The sequence below is a fragment of the Petromyzon marinus genome, chromosome 60 (assembly GCF_048934315.1).
Source record: "Petromyzon marinus isolate PM22_M1 ecotype Great Lakes invasive population chromosome 60, UKy_Petmar_22M1.pri1.0, whole genome shotgun sequence".
Classification (NCBI taxonomy): Eukaryota; Metazoa; Chordata; class Hyperoartia; order Petromyzontiformes; family Petromyzontidae; genus Petromyzon; species Petromyzon marinus.
Genome location: NC_133726.1, coordinates 1,812,669 through 1,834,999, shown reverse-complemented (window position 1 = coordinate 1,834,999; position 22,331 = coordinate 1,812,669). Strand labels below are relative to the sequence as shown.

General features: G+C 53.0%; 1 protein-coding gene across 3 annotated transcripts in view; it reads left to right on the top strand.

Annotated features, from left to right (window-relative positions):
• Positions 1-4,956: 4,956 nt before the first annotated feature.
• SCMH1 (Scm polycomb group protein homolog 1) overlaps positions 4,957-22,331 on the top strand; it is a 54,149-nt gene continuing 36,774 nt past the window's right edge. Inside the window, exons 1-7 of one of the 3 annotated variants that reach the window (XM_032976720.2) lie at positions 4,957-5,075; positions 13,102-13,157; positions 13,570-13,647; positions 16,288-16,358; positions 17,244-17,478; positions 17,843-17,931; positions 19,995-20,238. In XM_032976720.2, the coding sequence (XP_032832611.2) occupies positions 13,136-13,157; positions 13,570-13,647; positions 16,288-16,358; positions 17,244-17,478; positions 17,843-17,931; positions 19,995-20,238 (739 nt within the window). In that variant the 5' untranslated portion in view covers positions 4,957-5,075; positions 13,102-13,135. The other 2 variants (XM_076053250.1, XM_076053251.1) reach the window with 2 other exon arrangements.

Here is a 22,331-nt window from a genome sequence, read left to right as displayed (position 1 = left end):
TGTCAACTAGACTGCGGCTTCCATAGCGAATGCCTTTGTAAATGTGTATGTAGCTGACAAGGGGGCTCCTGAGCGGCTGCTGATGGACCAGGGCAGACATTTTTCCTCCAAGCTTTTGCAGGAGGTGTGTGACATGCTGGGTGTCAAGAAGGTGCGGACGTCCCCTTACCACACCCACAAACAGATGGGATGGTAGAACGCTTTCACCGCATGATCTCGGGGATGCTATGTCACTTGGTGAATGACCAGGAGACGGACTGGGATTTGAACATCCCCGGGGTTTTGACAGCATATCGCTCGACGCCGCATGCATCAATGGGATACTCACCCTTTTTCTTGATGTATGGGCACGAGCCGAGCCCTCCGATTGAGGCACAGTTGCGACCTGTCCCGTCGCGGTCGGGAGATTGGCCAGCTGCGTTCCGCCACTCGCTCAAGTATTTGCGCGAGGCTCGCGAGGCAACCTCGGCAGCATCCGCTTCTGTGCAGGCTAGGAACGAGCGCTTGCGGGCTAAGCCGCCGGTCACGGATCCCTTTGCGGTGGGTGACCTGGCTTGGCTGCACTGCCTGCAGGTACCGTTACGTACATCAGCGAAACTGCACCGGCTCTGGCAGGGCCCGGTCACAGTGGTGCAGGTATTGCGACCTCAATGTGTTCGAATTCAGTTGGGCAAACGTAGGCGGTACGTTCACCCCTCTAGGCTAAAACATTACGTCGCGGCCGAGCTGCCCCTATGAGCATCGTCACCTTCACCACCTTCATCGTCACTTCGGCCAGGTGGGAGGAGGTTGTAACACTATCGGCCGGCTACACGACCGACTTGCAATGCAGCTACTGTCCATCCTGCAGGACTACGGGTGACAGAGATGCCAGCACCTGATCCATTGGCGTCCGTGGCTGAAGACGCAACCGCAGCATCGGCCGAGAACTTGGCCACAGGACGGAGACCCTTAACCCGCTCACGCTCATGCCGCCTCGTCGCAGCTGTGGATCTGGACATCCCTGGAACCCTGTAGTGTTCGGTCAAGGGGTCGGATCATGGGTAAAGTCTGTGACAGATGGAGGTCAACCGAAACTGAATTTCTGGTTTTGGCCGAAAACGTAACCAGACCGAAAGTAAAAAAATGACTTTCAGCCGAAACCGAAACTATGCCGAAAGAGACCATTTGCCAAATTTCGGCACCGAATTTCGGTTTCGGTTTCGATGCCTCCGGTAACAGCGGCATTGACAAGGGGGCAATGGTGGAATTGTGTTGTTGTGTTACTTTAGCCTTTATTGCACATTTTTGTTGTTTGTTGAAATGACATGCGCCTAGCCGCGCTTGGGTTTGACCGGCCGAGGCACACAGTTGTTTGAGCCGAGGACGGCTCTGTCTTAAAGAGGGGGGGGAGGGGGGTGATGTAGGGGATGTCCGAGCCATCCTCACACACTCGCACCACGCAGACACATAATCTCCGCACCCAACATAGCACACACCAATCACACGCACAGGAATACACTATGCGGGGGTCAAAGGTTAAACGCACGGGGAATCCACTGGACGGGGGTCAAGGGTTAAAGGTCACCGACGTCGCAAGCAAACGGCGCGCGAGACGGAGATGTTGATTGGGAGGTGGGGCTGAGATAGGGGATTTAAACGGGGGCTGTGAAACGGGTGCTCGGGTTGGTTTGAGAAAGCAAGCGTGGCGGTGGTCTGAAGAATAAAGAAGTGCCTAACCAGTCTCCAACTCCTCTTCAAATGTTTGCTGATCGTACGATGCTTATGGAAACAGCTCTCTTGAATACTTAGTGCGTGGTTTTTTTTTACTTAACAATTAAATAAGGTCAATGGTAATGGCAATGGCCCCTAAAATTAATGTGAAGAAAGCTAAGTGTGGAAAACAATTAGTGTGAAAATGAACCCCTTAAGCCACCCATCTTCTTAGCCTAAGGCAGTGGTTCTTAACCTGGGTTCGATCGAACCCCAGGGGTTCGGTGAGTCGATCTCAGGGGTTCGGCAGAGCCCCCGCCACGGAGGTCCGGACACACTTGAATTATTGTGTAAATTTGTGATGACACACACGGCCCGCTTGGCCATCACAGGCTGCAGATGATCATGCTACACTGCTTGGCCAATCAGCGCTGCGGGGAATTTAGTGCGTACTCAGTAGTCAACGTGTGACTGTTGTTGTTGTACGTCGTGTGATTTCTTTAATATTTTATCCATACTAACTATGTCGGGCAAAAGAGGAAAGTGGTCGGACGAATATGTACAACATGGATTCTCATGTATCACGGAACGTGATGGGAGTGAGCGTCCTATCTGCATGATTTGCAACGCCAAGTTGAGCAACTCTAGTCTTGCACCGGCAAAACTAAGGGAACACTTCTTGAAGCTGCATGGAGACGGGGAATACAAGAACACAACACTTGCTGAATTCAGGGTGAAGAGAGCCAGATTCGATGAAAGGGCCACTCTGCCTGCTCTTGGATTTGTACCTGTTAACAAACCGATCCTGACAGCATCGTACGAAGTTGCTTACCTGATCGCAAAGCAGGGCAAGCCACACACCATTGGTGAAACACTTGTGAAACCAGCTGCATTAAAGATGGCGAATCTGATACTCGGAACAGCGGCCGAAGGTAAATTATCCCAAATTCCCCTTTAAAATGACACCGTCAGTGACAGAATAGAAGACATGAGTAAAGACATCTTGGCTCAAGTAGTCGCGGATCTGATTTCAAGCCCGGCAAAATTCAGCCTTCAACTCGACGAAACCACAGACGTTTCTGATCTAAGCCAGCTTGCTGTTTTTGTACGCTATGTGAAAGACGACATGATAAAAGAAGAGTTTTTATTTTGTAAGCCTCTTACAACAACAACGAAGGCAGCCAATGTGAAGAAGCTTGTGGATGACTTCTTCAGAGACAACAATCTTTCATGGGATATGGTTTCTGCAGTTTGTACGGACGGAGCTCCAGTCATGCTGGGAAGAAAGTCTGGTTTTGGTGCGCTAGTAAAGGCCGATGCACCACACATCATTGTGACGCATTGTATTCTGCACAGGCATGCGTTGGCAACAAAAACCTTACCTCCAAAAATGACAGAAGTATTAAAAACTGTGGTGGAATGTGTGAACTATGTGCGAAAAAGTGCTCTGAGGCACCGCATCTTCAGTGAGCTGTGTAAAGAAATGGGCTCTGAATTTGAGGTACTTCTGCTCCATTCTAATATTCGGTGGTTATCCCGGGGACAGGTGCTGAATCGTGTTTTTGCCATGCGTGTGGAATTAGCCCTGTTTTTGCAAGAGCACCAACACTGCCATGCAGATTGCTTCAAAAATCCTGAGTTCATTCTCATTTTAGCGTACATGGCTGATATATTCGCAGCTCTCAATCATCTCAATCAGCAGATGCAGGGTGGTGGAGTCAATATCATGGAAGCGGAAGAACACCTGAAGGCTTTTCAAAAAAAGCTACCGTTATGGAAACGACGAACAGAGAACAATAACTTCGCAAACTTCCCGCTTCTGGACGACTGTGCAAGTAAGATCGAAGATGTGTCTGGAATCGGAGATATTTCTGTATCCACGGAACTGAAGCAAACAATTGCCACGCACTTAGATGAGCTTGCAAAGTCTCTCGACGGATATTTCCCTACAAGAGAGTCATATCCAGCATGGGTGAGACAGCCGTTCACGTTTGCTGTTGAAACAGCAGATGTCAATGATGAATTCCTCGACGAAATCATTGAAATTCAGCAGAGCCAGGTTCAACAGCAACTCTTCAGAACAACAACGCTCTCAACGTTTTGGTGTCGACAAATGAACAAGTATCCAGTTATTGCTAAGAAAGCCCTGGATTTTTTTATACCATTTGTTACAACATATCTTTGTGAGCAATCCTTTTCGAGGATGCTGGACATAAAAACGAAGAAAAGGAACAGACTTTGCTGTGAAAATGACATGAGAGTGGCACTTGCCAAGGTGAAGCCACGCATATCTGAACTGATCTCTCAAAGGCAACAGCAGAAGTCACATTGATTTCCAGGTATGTAATTTGTTGTGAGTTTATGCATTGTGTTGGTTTTATTCTTTGAACAAGGTAATGTTCATGCACGGCTCATTTTGTGTACCAGTAAAAAACATATATGTCTTGAATTTGAAAAAAATCACATTTTATTTTTCACTAAAGAGGGGTTCGGTGAATGCGCATATGAAACTGGTGGGGTTCGGTACCTCCAACAAGGTTAAGAACCACTGGCCTAAGGTAAGAATATTTATGTCATGCTCAATTTGTGCACCTTTTTATGCTATGTTTATTCATTATTTATTAAAATCAATACTTTTATGTTCTTATATCGTGTATTTATTAAAACTGCGTGTTGAAATGTTATAATACTATGTTCTTAGCGTGAAAAGTGTTAACTTCCGATCAACTTGGAGAAAAATTTAGCCCCTCTAAGCATGCATTGCCTAATATTCGATTATTTCAATTCACGATCATTTTCGTGGAACCAATTAATACCGTTAAGTGTGTATGTGTGTACACGCGGACACACCCTGCAACGTTGCACGCGCACACACCCACACACAAGACCTCCGGAACCAAAACACAGGCCCCCTGCCTCGCGTTGCTACCCGGACGAGGGCGCGCGCGAGCGCGCGCGCGATTGTGCAGGGGAGGGGGGGTAAGGGGGGCGGGGGGGTGCGCGCGGGGGGTGTTTGGGTGAGGGGAGGGGTAGGGGGGTAAAGGGGGCGGAGTTGAGAGGGTGGATGGGTGAGGGGCGGGGGTGTGCGCGCGCGAGGGTGTTTGGGTGAGGGCGGTAAGGGGGGGGAGGGCGCTAAGGGGGGGGTTGGCGGAGGGTGCGCGCGCGCTGGTGTATGGCTGGGGGGCAGGGTAAGGGAGGGCGGGGGCAGGGTAAGGGGGGCGGGGGCAGGGTAAGGGGGGCGGGGGCACCACGCGAACACAAAGACTGCCCCTCCCCCCCAACCCCGCGCTCCCCTCCCCTCGCTCAGCCTCGGCAGAGGCAGCAGCAGCGGCGGAGGAGGAGGAGGCGGCGGCTGAGGCTGAGCAGCAGCAGGAGGGAGGGAGGTGAGCGCGGCCGCCTCGCTCGCTGGCAATGTCCGAACGCGGCTGTGTTGAACGCTCACCCGACGCAACACCAACACCAACCCCCCTTCTCCTCACCCCCGAAAGCCACGCTCACCGCACGCACCCTCACCGAGGGGACCTCTCTCGTCCCGCGGGCTTCGGATGCACGGAGTCCCCGGGTCGGTAGGCCACGGAGGCCGAGAGCGCTGGGGCCGAGTGCGCGGCCTCGACTAGAACACAGGCCTGCCTCGTCGTGGTGCCAGCGGGGCTGGTGGTGCTGGTGCTGGTGGTGACTTCTGTGGGTCTCTCTGTGCGAGTGGATTAGGTCGCTGTGCGAGTGGCTGGGTTCTCAGTACGAGTGACTGGGTTCTCTGTGCGAGTCGCTGGGTTCTCTGTACGAGTGACTGGGTGCTCTGTGCGAGTGACTGGGTTCTCTGTGTGAGTGACTGGGTTCTCTGTGTGAGTGGCTGGGTTCTCTGTACGAGTGACTGGGTTCTCTGTACGAGTGACTGGGTTCTCTGTACGAGTGGCTGGGTTCTCTGTACGAGTGACTGCGTTCTCAGTACGAGTGACTGGGTTCTCTGTACGAGTGTCTGGGTTCTCTGTACAAGTGTCTGGGTTTTCTGTACGAGTGACTGGGTTCTCTGTACGAGTAACTGGGTTCTCTGTGCGAGTGGCTGGGTTCTCTGTACGAGTGACTGGGTTCTCTACGAGTCGCTGGGTTCTCAGTACGAGTGACTGGGTTCTCTGTGCGAGTCGCTGGGTTCTCTGTACGAGTTATTGGGTTCTCAGTACGAGTGACTGGGTTCTCTGTACGAGTGACTGGGTTCTCTATCCAAGTGCCTGGGTTCTCTGTACGAGTGACTGGGTTCTCTGTACAAGTGTCTGGGTTCTCTCTACAAGTGTCTGGGATCTCTGTACGAGTGACTGGGTTTTCTGTGAGTGACTGGGTTCTCTGTACGAGTGACTGGGTTCTCTGTACAAGTGTCTGGGTTCTCTGTACGAGTGACTGGGTTCTCTGTGCGAGTGACTGGGTTCTCTGTGCGAGTTACTGGGTTCTCTGTACGAGTGACTGGGTTCTCAGTACGAGTGTCTGGGTTCTCTGTACAAGTCACTGGGTTTTCTGTGAGTGACTGGGTTCTCAGTACGAGTGACTGGGTTCTCAGTACGAGTGACTGGGTTCTCTGTACGAGTGACTGACCTTTCTGTGAGTGACTGGGTTCTCTGTACGAGTGGCTGGGTTCTCTGTACGAGTGACTGGGTTCTCAGTACGAGTAACTGGGTTCTCAGTACGAGTGACTGGGTTCTCTGTACGAGTGACTGGGTTCTCTGTACGAGTGGCTGGGTTCTCTGTACGAGTGACTGGGTTCTCTGTACGAGTGACTGGGTTCTCTGTGTGAGTGACTGGGTTCTCTGTGTGAGTGGCTGGGTTCTCTGTACGAGTGGCTGGGTTCTCTGTACGAGTGGCTGGGTTCTCTGTACGAGTGTCTGGGTTCTGTACGAGTCGCTGGGTTCTCTGTACGAGTGACTGGGTTCTCTGTGTGAGTGGCTGGGTTCTCTGTACGAGTGACTGGGTTCTCTGTACAAGTGTCTGGGTTCTCTGTACGAGTGACTGGGTTCTCTGTGCGAGTGACTGGGTTCTCTGTGCGAGTTACTGGGTTCTCTGTACGAGTGACTGGGTTCTCAGTACGAGTGTCTGGGTTCTCTGTACAAGTCACTGGGTTTTCTGTGAGTGACTGGGTTCTCAGTACGAGTGACTGGGTTCTCAGTACGAGTGACTGGGTTCTCTGTACGAGTGACTGGGTTCTCTGTACGAGTGACTGGGTTCTCTGTGCGAGTGACTGGGTTCTCTGTACGAGTGTCTGGGTTCTCTGTGTGAGTGACTGGGTTCTCTGTACGAGTGACTGGGTTCTCTGTGCGAGTGGCTGGGTTCTCTGTACGAGTGACTGGGTTCTCAGTACGAGTGACTGGGTTCTCAGTACGAGTGGCTGGGTTCTCTGTACGAGTGACTGGGTTCTCTGTACGAGTGGCTGGGTTCTCTGTACGAGTGGCTGGGTTCTCTGTACGAGTGACTGGGTTCTCTGTACGAGTTACTGGGTTCTCTGTGTGAGTGACTGGGTTCTCTGTGTGAGTGGCTGGGTTCTCTGTACGAGTGGCTGGGTTCTCTGTACGAGTGGCTGGGTTCTCTGTACGAGTGTCTGGGTTCTGTACGAGTCGCTGGGTTCTCTGTACGAGTGACTGGGTTCTCTGTACGAGTGACTGGGTTCTCTGTGCGAGTGACTGGGTTCTCTGTACGAGTGTCTGGGTTCTCTGTGTGAGTGACTGGGTTCTCTGTACGAGTGACTGGGTTCTCTGTACGAGTGACTGGGTTCTCTGTACGAGTGTCTGGGTTCTCTGTACGAGTGACTGGGTTCTCTGTACGAGTGACTGGGTTCTCTGTACGAGTGACTGGGTTCTCTGTGCGAGTGACTGGGTTATCTGTACGAGTGTCTGGGTTCTCTGTGTGAGTGACTGGGTTCTCTGTGCGAGTGGCTGGGTTATTTGTACGAGTGACTGGGTTCTCTGTACGAGTGTCTGGGTTCTCTGTACGAGTGACTGGGTTCTCTGTACGAGTGGCTGGGTTCTCTTTGCCAGTGGCTGCGTTCTCTGTACGAGTGACTGGGTTCTCTGTGCGAGCGACTGGGTTCTCTATGCGAGTGACTGGGTTCTCTACACGAGTGACTGCGTTCTCTGTACGAGTGTCTGGGTTCTCTGTACCAGTGTCTGGGTTCTCTGTACGAGTGACTGGGTTCTCTATACGAGTGGCTGGGTTCTCTGTGTGAGTGACTGGGTTCTCTGTGTGAGTGACTGGGTTCTCTGAACGAGTGGCTGGGTTCTCTGTACGATTGACTGGGTTCTCTGTACGAGTGTCTGGGTTCTCTGTGCGAATGGCTTGGTTCTCTGTGTGAGTGACTGGGTTATCTGTACGAGTCGCTGGGATATCTGTGTGAGTGACTGGGTTCTCTGTACGAGTGACTGGGTTCTCTGTACGAGTCGCTTTGTTCTCTGTGAGTAGCTGGGTTCTCTGTACGAGTGACTGGGTTCTCTGTGTGAGTGACTGGGTTCTCTGTGTGAGTGACTGGGTTCTATGTGTGAGTAGCTGGGTTCTCTGTACGAGTGTCTGGGTTCTCTGTGTGAGTGACTGGGTTCTCTGTGTGAGTGACTGGGTTCTCTGTGTGATTTGCTGGGTTCTCTGTACGAGTGACTGAGTTCTCTGTACGAGTGACTGGGTTCTCTGTATGAGTGACTGGGTTCTCTGTACGAGTCGCTGGGTTCTCTGTGTGAGTGGCTGGGTTCTCTGTACGAGTGGCTGGGTTCTCTGTGTGAGTGACTGGGTTCTCTGTACGAGTGTCTGGGTTCTCTGTGTGAGTGACTGGGTTCTCTGTGTGAGTGACTGGGTTCTCTGTGTGAGTGGCAGGGTTCTCTGTACGAGTCGCTGGGTTCTCTGTGCGAGTGACTGGGTTCTCTGTACGAGTGACTGAGTTCTCTGTACGAGTGACTGGGTTCTCTGTATGAGTGGCTGGGTTCTCTGTACGAGTCGCTGGGTTCTCTGTGTGAGTGACTGGGTTCTCTGTACGAGTGACTGGGTTCTCTGTACGAGTGACTGGGTTCTCTGTACCAGTGACTGGGTTCTCTGTACGAGTGAGTGGGTTCTCTGTGTGAGTGGCTGGGTTCTCTGTACGAGTTTCTGGGTTCTCTGTACGAGTGGCTGGGTTCGCTGTACGAGTGACTGGGTTCTCTGTACGAGTGACTGGGTTCTCTGTACAAGTGGCTGGGTTCTCTGTACGAGTCAGTGGATTCTCTGTGTGAGTGACTGGGTTCTCTGTACGAGTCGCTGGGTTCTCTGTACGAGTGACTGGGTTCTCTGTACGAGTGACTGGGTTCTCTGTACGAGTGACTGGGTTCTCTGTACGAGTGACTGGGTTCTCTGTACGAGTGAGTGGGTTCTCTGTGTGAGTGGCTGGGTTCTCTGTACGAGTGGCTGGGTTCTCTGTACGAGTGGCTGGGTTCTCTGTACAAGTGGCTGGGTTCTCTGTACGAGTGGCTGGGTTCTCTGTGTGAGTGACTGGGTTCTCTGTACGAGTGGCTCGGTTCTCTGTGCGAGTGACTGGGTTGTTTGTACGAGTGACTGGGTTCTCTGTGTGAGTGGCTGGGTTCTCTATACAAGTGACTGGGTTCTCTGTGCGAGTGACTGGGTTCTCTGTACGAGTCGCTGGGTTCTCTGTACAAGTGGCCTGGTTCTCTGTACAAGTGGCTGGGTTCTCTGTACGAGTGGCTGGGTTCTCTGTACGAGTGACTGGGTTCTCTGTGCGAGTGACTGGGTTCTCAGTACGAGTGACTGGGTTCTCTGTACGAGTGGCTGGGTTCTCTGTACGAGTGACTGTTCTCTGTACGAGTGGCTGGGTTCTCTGTACGAGTGGCTGGGTTCTCAGTACGAGTGACTGTGTTCTCTGTACGAGTGGCTGGGTTCTCTGTACGAGTGGCCGGGTTCTCTGTGCGAGTGACTGGGTTATCTGTACGAGTGACTGGGTTCTCTGTACGAGTGGCTGGGTTCTCAGTACGAGTGACTGGGTTCTCTGTACGAGTGACTGGGTTCTCTGTACGAGTGTTTGAGTTCTCTGTGCGAGTGGCTGGGTTCTCTGTACGAGTGTCTGGGTTCTCTGTGCGAGTGACTGGGTTCTCTGTACGAGTGACTAGGTTCTCTGTACGAGTGATTGGGTCCTCTGTACGAGTGGCTGGGTTCTTTGTACGAGTGTCTGGATTCTCTGTACGAGTGACTGGGTTCTCTGTACGAGTGGCTGGGTTCTCTGCAGGAGTGGCTGGGTTCTCTGTGCAGGTGGCTGGGTTCTCTGTACGAGTGACTGGGTTCTCTGTACGAGTCGCTGGGTTCTCTGTACGAGTGACTGCGTTCTCTGTGTGAGTGTCTGGGTTCTCTGTACAAGTGACTGGGTTCTCTGTACGAGTGGCTGGGTTCTCTGTACGAGTGGCTGGGTTCTCTGTGCGAGTGGCTGGGTTCTCTGTACGAGTGGCTGGGTTATCTGTGCGAGTGGCTGGGTTCTCTGTACAAGTGGCCTGGTTCTCTGTACAAGTGGCCGGGTTCTCTGTACGAGTGGCTGGGTTCTCTGTACGAGTGACTGGGTTCTCTGTGTGAGTGTCTGGGTTCTCTGTACAAGTGACTGGCTTCTCTGTACGAGTGGCTGGGTTCTCTGTACGAGTGGCTGGGTTCTCTGTACGAGTGGCTGGGTTCTCTGTGCGAGTCGCTGGGTTCTCTGTACGAGTGACTGGGTTCTCTGTACGAGTGGCTGGGTTCTCTGTGCGAGTGGCTGGGGTCTCTGTGTGAGTAGTTGGGTTCTATTTGTGATTCTTTTGTTTTCTGAGTTTCTTGGTCTTTCTGAGTCTAACTCTATGTTGGTTCTCTGAGATTATTTTAGTCTCTGTGTGAGTCTGTTTCCCAGTGTGTTTGAGTCTCTGTGAGTGTATAAGTCCATGTGTGAGTCCGGTTATACGTGTGAGTCTACGTATGGGTCCTATGTGTGAGTGTTTTGGTCTCCTATGTGTGAGTCTATGGGTCTTTGGGCGAGTATGTGGGTCTGCCTGAGAGTATGGGTCTCTGTGTGACTACGTTCTTCCATGTGAATCTGTGGGGTCTCTGCGTCTAGTTTGTCTCTCTGCTCGACAAGTCTGGGTCTCTATGCAAGTTTACGCGTCGTTCTAGTCTGTGGTTCTTGATGCGGTTCTCCTGGTCTCTGCTCGCCTATGAATGATATCTTTGTAAGTCTGGGAGTCTCAATGCGACTCTTTGTCTTCACGCCAATCCGCGGGTCTCCCGTGTGTCCGTTATCTTTGCGACAACGAAAAAACAATTTCCCGCAAACCGTCGCCCGTATCTTCTTACCTTGACAATAAAGTGAGTTTTTTTGGGTTGGATGCGTCGTGTAACCCGCCACCACCCGACCAGCAGCCAATCGGTGAGGTTTTTGCCACGTAAATAAAAACGTGCCAATTTTAGTTACTGTTTCAGGACTCTGGTGCGTTTGAGAGTAAAATCCACTACCTTTTACAACTTGAGTAACAGTTGTAACCAGCGGACACGTCACTGTAATCAAATTGTCAATGTTGTGGGTTTACTCTCCAACGCACAACCGTTGGTGCCACTTTGCGTGTCTCTCTCATCATCATCATCACGGTGGCTATGAAATGTTAACTACCTCGCCTGGTATGGAGGAGGTCATGGGCTCGATACCGACCCTGATGCCTGCTGCTGTATATTTGAAGTTTGCGTGTCTCTCTCCCCGTGGTCGTATGGTTTTCCCTCCACATGTAGAATCGTCGTCGCACGCTTAGAGAGCATTTCGCTGCCGCTATGAATGTCCACGTGATGATGATGATGATGCTAAGTCAACTTCGTTGAGCAATCATTTGTGATGGACAGGTCACTTATGATAATAGATCTACGTAGCTCAGTGAGGCGCTTACACCTGGTAACAATAAATACAAAATGTTTCAATGGGTTTTAGTTTGGAGACAGAGGAGTCGGTGACACGCACAGACATGGTAAAGACTCCTTAAACACATTTGTCAAAAACACTCCAAATATACAGCAGCAGGCGTCAGGGTTGGGCTCGAACCCACGACCTCCTGTATACCAGGCGTGGTAGTTAACATCTCCTAGCCACCGTGATTATGATGAGAGAGAGAGAAACGCAAACTCCAAATATTCAGCAGTCGTCAGGGTTGGGATCGAACCCACGAACTCTTGTAGACCAGGTGAGGTAGTTAACATCTCCTAGACACCGTGATGATGATGAGAGAGAGAGACACACAAACTCCAAATATACAGCTGCAGGAGTCAGGGTTGTGATCGAACCCACGCCCTCCTGTATACCAGGCGAGGTAGTTAACATCTCCTAGCCACCGTGATGATGATGAGAGAGAGACACGCAAACTCCAACTATACAGCAGCAGGAGTCAGGGTCGGGATCGAACCCTTGACCTCCAGTATACCAGGCGAGGTAGTTAACACATCCTCGCCACCATGGCCCTTGCCTCTACCTGCCCTGTCAATCATTGGGCTTCAGCTGGTAAGATAAAACAATTGTTTATTTGTATCTGTAAACAAAAATAATTTGATGTGATTTGTTTACCTTTCCTATACTTTACACTCCTATCGTGTGTTTTGTCTTTGTACGCTCATACCCTGTGGCCCTCCCAGTGGACGCCTGTGAAAAAAGAGCTTTATAGCGCTTCAGATTCCTCCGCTATAAATGAATACTCTTGATTGCGAAACTGCTTTGATTCGCGTCGTTTCGATATTCGTCGTCGCAACCTTTTCGGGAACACGTGAAGCGCCGGTGTTACTCGACTTGATTCGTCTTTGCTCACTAACGTCGTTTTCGTTCTCTGTTGTGCACCGCTACCGCTTGAGTTTGTAGCGTTGTAACTTGCTGACCCCCGTGCCCCGACTGGACGTCTGTCAAGGAAGAGCTTTACAGCTCATCGGATTCTTCCTCCATTCTAAATAACGATTCTGATTGTGCGTGTCTCTGTGTGTGTGTGTGTGTTTGCCTTTGTGTGTCTTTGTGCCTGTGTGTGTCTCTCTGTGACTCTTTCCGTTTGTGTCTCTGTGTGTCTCTCTGCATGTGTGTGTGTCTTTCTGTGTCTCTCTGTCTCTATCTCTCTGTGCGTGTCTCTGTGTGTCTGCGTGTGTGTCTTTCTGTGTCTCTCTGTCTCTCTTTGTGTCTCTGTCTGCCTCTCTGTGTCTCTCTTTGTGTCTCACTGTGTGTCTCTGTCTGTTTCTCTGTGTGTCTTTGTGTCTGTTGTTTGCGTATGTGTGTATATTCTGTATGTCTCTCTCTGTGTGTCTCTGTGTATCTCTCTGTTTCTATGTGTGTGTCTTTGTGTCTGTGTTTCTGCTTGTGTGTGTAATTCTGCATGAATCTCTGTGTGCCCCTCTCTGTGTGTGTCTTGGTGTGCCTCCTCATCGCAGTCCGCTAGAGGTGTTCGCCACGAGAGCTCAAAACATGAAGAGAACACCGAGTAAAGGTCCGTTACTCATTTACGGATTACGCGTTCTGCTTGTACGCCCTTGTGTTGAACTTCTTTCGCACCGTACATAGCCAACCGTGCTTATCGGAGGTAGCGGGGGGAAAGGGCTAAAACACTTGACGGTAGTGCTGTTGGTGGTGGTGGTGATGATGGTGGTAGTGGTGGTGGTGATGTTGTTGTTGGTGGTGATGGTGGCGAAAGTGGCGATGGTGAATGAGATGATGGTGGTAGTGGTGGTTGTTGTGATGGTGTTTGTAGTCATGATCGGGTGGTGCTGTTGCTGGTGGTGGCGGTGGTTGTGATGATGGCAGTCGTGGTGGTGGTGGTGATGTTGTTGTTGTTGGTGGTGATGGTGGCGATAGTGGCGGCGGCGGCGATGGTGAATGAGGTGATGGTGATGTCTTTCCAGGGGAGGGACCGGAGATCAAGAGAGAGAAATCTCACAAGCGGCGAGGAAGACACCCAAAATCGCAGAACTCGCCCAGCCGTGAGTCCACACAGCAATCACGCTCACACGGTCACCCACACAACAACAAACAACAATAACAACAACCGCCATTCGCCGCTAAGTGGCGGTGACGTCACCACGACGCTTGTGCCAGGCTATGTGCTCCTTGAGGCCACGTGAAGTGTCGAACGCCCGCTGGCAGGAGGTCACGGGGCAGACCCAGGTGCCACGGGTCGACTGACTGAGATGACTGGGACGACTGGCTGATGCACCACCTGTGCCCCCTACTGTGCCAACCTGCTGTGCTTTAGCCACCCGGCGCTCCGCTCGTTGTTGTGAGCGTCGCTCCTCCACCCTCCGTTACCCACACAACAACAACAACCGCCATTCGCCACTAAGTGGCGGTGACATCACCCACACACCCACAGTGTCACCCACACACCCACAGTTACCCACACCCAAAGTGCACCCACGCCGCACAGCGTCACCCACACATGCACAGCGTCACCCACGCCGCACAGCATCACCCACACCACATAGTGTCACACACACCACACAGTGTCACACACACAGCGTCACCCACACATGCACAGTGTCACTCACACAGCATCACCCACACAGCGTCACCCACGCCGCACAGTGTCACCCACGCCACACAGCGTCACCCACACATGCACAGCGTCACCCACGCCGCACAGCATCACCCACACCACACAGTGTCACACACACCACACAGTGTCACACACACAGCGTCACCCACACATGCACAGTGTCACTCGCACAGCATCACCCACACAGCGTCACCCACGCCGCACAGTGTCACCCACGCCACACAGCGTCACCCACACATGCACAGTGTCACCCACACCGCACAGCGTCACCCACGCCGCACAGCGTCACCCACGCCACACAGCGTCACCCACACCGCACAGTGTCACTCACACATGCACAGTGTCACCCACGCAGTGTCACCCACACAGCGTCACCCACACAGTGTCACCCACACAGCGTCACCCACGCCACACAGTGTCACCCACACAGCGTCACCCAAACAGCGTCACTCCCACGCCGCACAGTGTCACCCACGCCACACAGCGTCACCCACGCCGCACAGCGTCACCCACGCCGCACAGCATCACCCACGCCACACAGCGTCACCCACACCCACACAGCATCACCCACACATGCACAGTTTCACCCACGCCACACAGCGTCACCCACACAGCGTCACCCACACAGCGTCACCCACACAGCGTCACCCACACAGCGTCACCCACACAGTGTCACCCACACATGCACAGTGTCACTCACGCACGCACAGTGTCACACACAGTGTTTCTCACACATGCACAGTGTTACTCACATGCACAGTGTCACTCACGCACGCACAGTGTCACACACAGTGTTTCTCACACACGCACAGTGTCACACACACAGTGTCACTCACACACACACAGTGTCACTCACACATGCACAGTGTCACTCACACATGCAGTGTCACTCACACACAGTGTCACTCACACATGCACAGCATCACCCACACATGCACAGTGTCACTCACACATACAGTGTCACTCACACACAGTGTCACTCACACACACACAGTGTCACTCACAGTGTCACTCACACACACACAGTGTCACCCACAAATGCAGTGTCACCGAAACACACAGCATCGCACGCAACAATTAACAACACACAATACCACACACACAATATCACGCTCAAACACTGCATTCAGATGCAGCGACGAAATCAGCTCGTGTGCAGGAACCAGACGAATGATTGCATTGCGAGACGGTGAGCGGTCAGGGCGGCTCAGGGAGCACTCCATTCACCATCATCATTGTCACGAGCCTCGACAGATCTTGACTGGCAATGATGACGACGAAGACAACGTCCGTGTGCCGTCTGTAAGTCTGCATCGGAGAGCCGAACGTTAACTCGGCAGCTCAAAAATAAGTTGCTGGCAGGGGCGCCACGTTGGCTAGGAGATGTTGACTACCTCGCTGGTGTGCAGGAGGTCATGGGTCCGATCTCGAACCTGACGCCTGCTGCTGTATATTTGGAGTCTGCGTGTCTCTCATCATCACGGTGGCTAGGAGACGTTGACTACCTCGCCTGGTATGCAGGAGGTCGTGGGTTCGATCCCGACCATGACGCCTGCTGTATATTTGGAGTCTGCTTGTCTCTCATCATCATCACCACGGTGGCTAGGAGATGTTAACTACCTTCGCCTGGTATACAGGAAGTCGTGGGTTCGATCTCGACCATGATGGGTGCTGCTGTATATTTGGAGTTTTTGTGTCTCTCATCATCATCATCATCACCACGGTGGCTAGGCGATGTTAACTACCTCGCCTGGTATACAGGAGGTCGTGGGTTCGATCCCGACCATGACGCGTGCTGCTGTATATTTGGAGTTTTTGTGTCTCTCCCCATGGTTGCGTGGATTTTTCTTCTGGTCCTCCGGTTTTTCCCCTCCATTTAGAATCAACATCACGCGTTCAGAGTATCTGTCTGCTGCTGTAAATTTTCACGTGATAAGCGCGCTTCATTATCATTTGTGCTTGCTAGGTTGCTTCTAAAAAAGAGCCACTTAGCAGCTCAGTGGGGCCCTTACCCCTTGAAATTAAAATAGTTTAGTTTTAAATAGAATCTGTGTCTTTGCCTTTGCAGATCGGTTCAGCTGGGATGACTACCTCAAGGAGACCGGGGGGATTTCTGCTCCTCCTTCTTGCTTTAAGCAGGTTCATACCTCGTGACACACACACGCGCGTGTGTACGTACGTTCGCACGCACACACACGCGCGTGTGTACGTACGTTCGCACGCACACACACACGCGTGTGTACGTACGTTCGCACGCACGCACAAACGCGTGTGTATGTACATTGAACTTGTTTCAACAACAGTGGAGTGGCAGAGGAGCGACGCTCACAACAACAATGAGCGGAGCGCCGGGGGCGGATAAAACGTAGCACGTTGGCACAGTAGGGGGCACAGGTGATGATGGTGACGATAACGGTGACAACGGTGGTGATGCCCACGGTGACGTTCACGGTGACGACTACGGTGACGACAAAGGTGATGACTAAGGTGATGCCCACGGTGACGTTCACGGTCACCATGGTGATGGTGATGACGATGGTGATGACAACAACAGTGACGATGGTGATGACGACAACGGTGATGACGACAACAGTGATGACGACAACAGTGATGACGACGGTGATGACGACGGTGATGACGACAACAGTGACGATGGTGATGACGACGGTGATGACGACGGTGATGAGGACGGTGATGACGACGGTGATGACGACAACAATGACGATGGTGATGACGATGGTGATGACGATGGTGATGACGATGGTGATGACGACGGTGATGACGACGGTGATGACGACAACAGTGACGATGGTGATGACGATGAAGGTGATGACGATGAAGGTGATGACGGCGGCGACGACAACAGTGACAACAGTGACGATGAAGGCGATGACTTTGACGATGGTAACGGTGATGACGGTTGTTACGACGACGGGGGTGACGATAGCGGCGACGACGACGATGGGGGTGACGGACGACGCTGGTGACCCTCACTCGCAACTCCGCCGCCCCCCTCCACGGCAGCGTCCTTCCCCGCCGCGGAACGAGTTTGCGGGCGGCATGAAGTTGGAGGCGCGGGACCCTCGGAACCCCAACTCGGTGTGCGTGGCGAGCGTGGTGTCGGTGACCGGCTCGCGCCTGCGCCTGCGCCTCGACGGCTCCGACAACGCCAACGACTTCTGGAGGCTCGTCGACTCGGCCGAGCTGCGGCCCGTGGGGGCCTGCGAGCGCGCGGGGGGCATGCTGCAGCCCCCCCTAGGTACGAACCGGTGGGGGGGGGGGTGATGACGACAATGGCGGGTGAGGGGTATGGGGGGGTGGGGCGCGAAGGCGCCCCCCCCTCTCTCCCCTCATCTCTCACCCGCTAGGTTCAGTAGTGAAGAGGTGCTGTATGCGTGATGTACGCTTCTCGTGCTATACACTCCGCGTGCAGCAAGCTATGCTTGATGTATGCTCTGCGTGCTGTATGCTGTGCGTGCTGTATGCTCTGCGTGCTGTATGCTCTGCGTGCTGTATGCTGTGCGTGCTGTACGCTCCGCGTGCTGTACTCTCCGCGTGCTGTACTCTCTGCGTGCTGTACTCTCCACGTGTTGTACGCTTGTCCGTGCTCTCTCCGCGTTCAGGATTCCGCATGAACGCCTCCTCGTGGCCGATGTTCCTGCTGAAGACGCTGAACGGCGCTGAGATGGCTCCTGGGCGGATATTCCACCCGGTGAGACTCCCGCCACCCGCCCCCAAACTCCCCCCCTGTCCTGGAGTCCAACTCTCCCCACCGCGATGACAGCCTCGCATCATCACGATCTGCTTTATTTAGCCGGGAGGGATCCGACGATTCTGCTAGGGTCTTTTTTTTCTCTTTTATCTCTCTCTCTTCTTTTCACAGTTGTCCACTAAGGGGACACGGGGGTCAACAAGTTGCGCCAACAAACATTGCAGCAAAACACCGATGAGAGTGGAAAGTATAGGAAAAAGTTTGGCGAGAAAATCACGAAATTACGAACTTAGTGAGTTCAGAGATTGCATAGGGATATGAATTTCCAGGCCTTGGGCGAAGCAGCACAACAACGGCAAACGGAGTCCCAGGCCCCACACACCAAGACGACGCGGTCCCTACGTTGCACACGACTCGGATACACCGCCCGCCTTTCAAATTGCCAACACCAGCCATTCATTATCTCCGTGGCCCTTCTTGCCGTCCCCACCTCGTCGTCTCGCCTCTCTTCATCTCCTTTCACGTCCCCTTTGTCCCCAAGCTTTTCTGTCTCCGTCACTCTGTCTCTGTCTCCCTGTGCTCTGTCCCCCCCCCCCCGTGTTCGGTCCTTGCAACACTGCCCCATAGACTCAGCACTGCACCATAGACTCAACACTGCCCGTAGACTCAACACTACCCATAGACTCAACACTGCCCGTAGACTCAACACTACCCATAGACTCAACACTGCCCGTAGACTCAACACTGCCCGTAGACTCAACACTGCACCATAGACTCAACACTGCCCGTAGACTCAACACTACCCATAGACTCAACACTGCCCATAGACTCAACACTGCCCGTAGACTCTACACTGCCGGAAACTCAACACTGCCCGTAGACTCAACACTGCATCATAGACTCAACACTGCCCATAGACTCAACACTGCCCATAGACTCAACACTGCCCATAGACTCAACACTGCCACCTATAGACTCAACACTGTCCATATGCTCAACACTACCTATAGACTCTGAAATGCCTCTGTAAATTTTGCAATCCACCTCCTTAACCTCCTTTCATTCCTCTCTCAAAGCCTCACCTCTTCTCCATCGCCCATCCCCTTCCTCATCCCCTCCACTCCGTCCCGTCCCTCCCCTGCTGCCCTTCTGTGACCGCCATGTGCCCTCTGTTACGGTCACTCATTCCTCGACCCTTTTCACTTCCCTTGCCAGCTCAACCACTCTATAAATGTCACCGCTTTTAAACTACATGAAGCGCCTTGAGCTAAGGGGCTCCATAGATATGAAATAAGATGCAAATTTTTATTTTAAAAAATTCATTTTCATTTCACCAGGTAGGGCCCAATGAGCTGTATGGCTATTTTTCAGAAGCGACCTGGCTATCACAAACAATAGCTCAACCAAGTTGCTTATCACGTGAAAATTTGTCCAGGCGAGGTAGGTAACATCTCGCCACCATGGCACCCATCTTAGCAGTGGCGCCACGGTGGCTAGGAGATGTTAACTACCTCTCCCGGTATACAGAAGATCGTGGGTTCGATCCCAACCCTGATGCCCGTATATTCGCAGTTTGCATATTCTCCCCGTGGTCGTGTGGTGGATTTTTCTCCGGGTCCTCCGGTTTTTCCCTCCACGTTTAGAATCAACGTCACGCGTTTAGAGAATTCGGATGCTATAAATTTCCCCACGATGATGATAATGATAAGCCACTTCTTTGAGCTGCTGTTTGTGATAGCCATATTGCTTCTGAAAAAGAGCTACATAGCTCAGTGGGCCTTACCTGGTAAAATAAAAAATAGTTTAGTTTATGACCGTGATGACTGAGTCCCATGATGATGATGACACTGCGTTAGATCATCCTCCTCTCATTTATCTCCCCTCTCCTCTCTCTCCCCCCTCCTCTCTCTCCCCCCTCCTCTCTCTCCCCCTTCTCCGCCTTCTGCTCCTCCCTCCCCGCTGCTTCTCCCTCCCCTCTCCCCCCTCTCCCCCCGCTCCCCTTTCTCCTCTCCTCTCTCTCCTCTCCTCCATCCCTCCTCCTCCCTCTCCGTTCATTGCCCCAGGAGCCTCCGAGCCCGACTCAGAACGGGTTCCGCGTGGGCATGAAGCTGGAGGCGGTCGATCGCAAGAACCCGCACCTAATCTGCCCGGCGACCGTGGGCGAGGTGCGCGGCGATGAGATCTTCGTGACGTTCGACGGCTGGAGGGGCGCCTTCGACTACTGGTGCCGGCACGACAGCAGGGACATCTTCCCCGCCGGGTGGTGCCAGGCGTCCGGAGACAACCTGCAACCGCCAGGGCACAAAGGTGCGCGTGCCATGTGTGGCTACGTTATGGCACCTTTTGTCTTTGTGTGTGTCTGTGTGTGTGTGTGTGTTGTGGGGACTAACAATGAGCCCCACCAAAACTAAGCACCTGCCTGAGTATTTTGTAGCATCGGACACGCCACCAGTTGTGGAGAGAGCGGAGAGTTTTCCTTACCTGGGCAGTGTGCTCATGACCAGCTCCGGTTTAACAGCAGAGGTCTCGCACCGAATCAGTCGAGCGGCAAAGTCTTTTCATCGGTTGCGGAACGCTGTGTGGAAGCTACCTGGTCTGTCGCTCCGCTCGAAGCTTCGGGTCTTCTCGGCCACGGTCATTCCCTCCCTTATCTACACTTGCGAAACGTGGACCCCCCTAATGGAACATCTTCGCCGGTTAGAAACATTTCGGCTGGCCTGCCTACGATCAATCCTGGGTTTAACCAGGCTGGATTGTGTGAGGAGCTCACAAATCCTTGAAAGATCTGGGCAAGGTCCCATCGGTGAGCACCTCCGGCAGGCAATGCCGCGTTGGCTGGGCCATGTAGCCCGCATGCCTAATCACCGCATGCCCAAACAGCTTTTGTTCGGCCGTATCGAGGGGGCTGAATGGGCGCGGCACAGGCTAGAGAAGAGATTAAGTAATGTGGTACAGGAGGATGTGGACCTGAGTGGACTTGCCGATGACTGGTACCAGCAGTGTCAAGACCGGCCTCTGTGGAGGAGGCTCGTGAAGGATGCTTCTGGGCAGTTGGAGGCAGTCGCCCTCCAACAACAACAGAGGGCGGTAGAGCGACGCTCACAACAACGAGCAGAGCGCCAGGTGGCTAAAGCACAGCAGGTTGGCACAGTAGGGGGCACAGGTGGTGCATCAGCCAGTCATCTCAGTCAGTCGACCCGTGGCACCTGGGTCTATCTCGGGACCTCCTGCCAGCGGGCGTTCGACACTTCACGTTGCCTCAAGGCGCACATGGCCTGGCACAAGTGTCGTGGTGACGTCACCGCCACTTAGTGGCGAATGGCGGTTGTTGATAAATTGAAGGTGGAGGGGTTAGACAGCCCCTTGCACCCGTCCAGAGCCCCCGTTAGCTGCTATGGTGGCTACAAGCGCTATGAAGGGATCAGCCGATTGAATCGGCCTTCCCCCACCCCCCCATGGCATTGCTAACATCCACCACAGCGTCACTGTCCGGCACAATCAAGGAGGTCGGGGTTTGTTTTTGCCAGACTTGAGATGGCCTTTAAGTGCACACAGCCTGGCAAAAAGCGCCGTGGTGACATCAGCGCTGCTATAGTGGCGAACAGCGGTTGTTGTGCGTGTAGTGCAGCGGTTAGCGCGCTGCGCTATGAACCCGGCGACACTGTTTCGATTCCCGCTCACGGCCAACACCAGTGACGATTATCTGAACCGGTCCTGCGCCTCCCCCTAGGTCGACTCGGCCTCAAATGAGTACCTGGTGCGATGTGTAAACATCGCCACTGGTTAAATAAAGACGGCCGGGCGTGGTGCTGGCAACATGCCCCCCCCCCACCCCCTCGTGTGCCACAGTGCCGGCCTTCATAGGTGCTGCTCGCTAACAGCACTTGCCCCGTCAGTCTGTTAAGGCTACACGGGGGTTCTTTGTCGGGGGGGGGGGGGCGCTAGATTTCGTCGTTCTAACGTCTCCAACGTCTAAACTTAACAATGCGCGTCCCAGGATGTTTTCAGCAGATGGCACGAGACGTAATCGAGTCTGGGGGGCGGCTAGGCCGCTTCACGTTCTGGCCATGTCTGTGTTGTAGAACCCTCCGCCAGTGGACGGAGCCAAACAAATGATATTCTATGCTTATTTCGCACGTGCGTTGTTTATGCGTACAGGCAGTCCCTCGCCTACCTTGGGAGGGTTGGTTAGGTTTCCAAAAACCCCCCTGGTGGGCAAAGCCGTGGTTGGCAAAGGCTCAAGGCTCGTGGAAAATTGGGGGTTAGGCTCCGCGTGGCCACGGCTAATGCTCTCATAGAAGCCTAACTCCCGCATCCTATGCACCCATTGAACTTGAGAATCATGTCCAGTACTGCAGAATCTAGAGTATCCTGCGTGAACAAAAATACCTTTAATATTT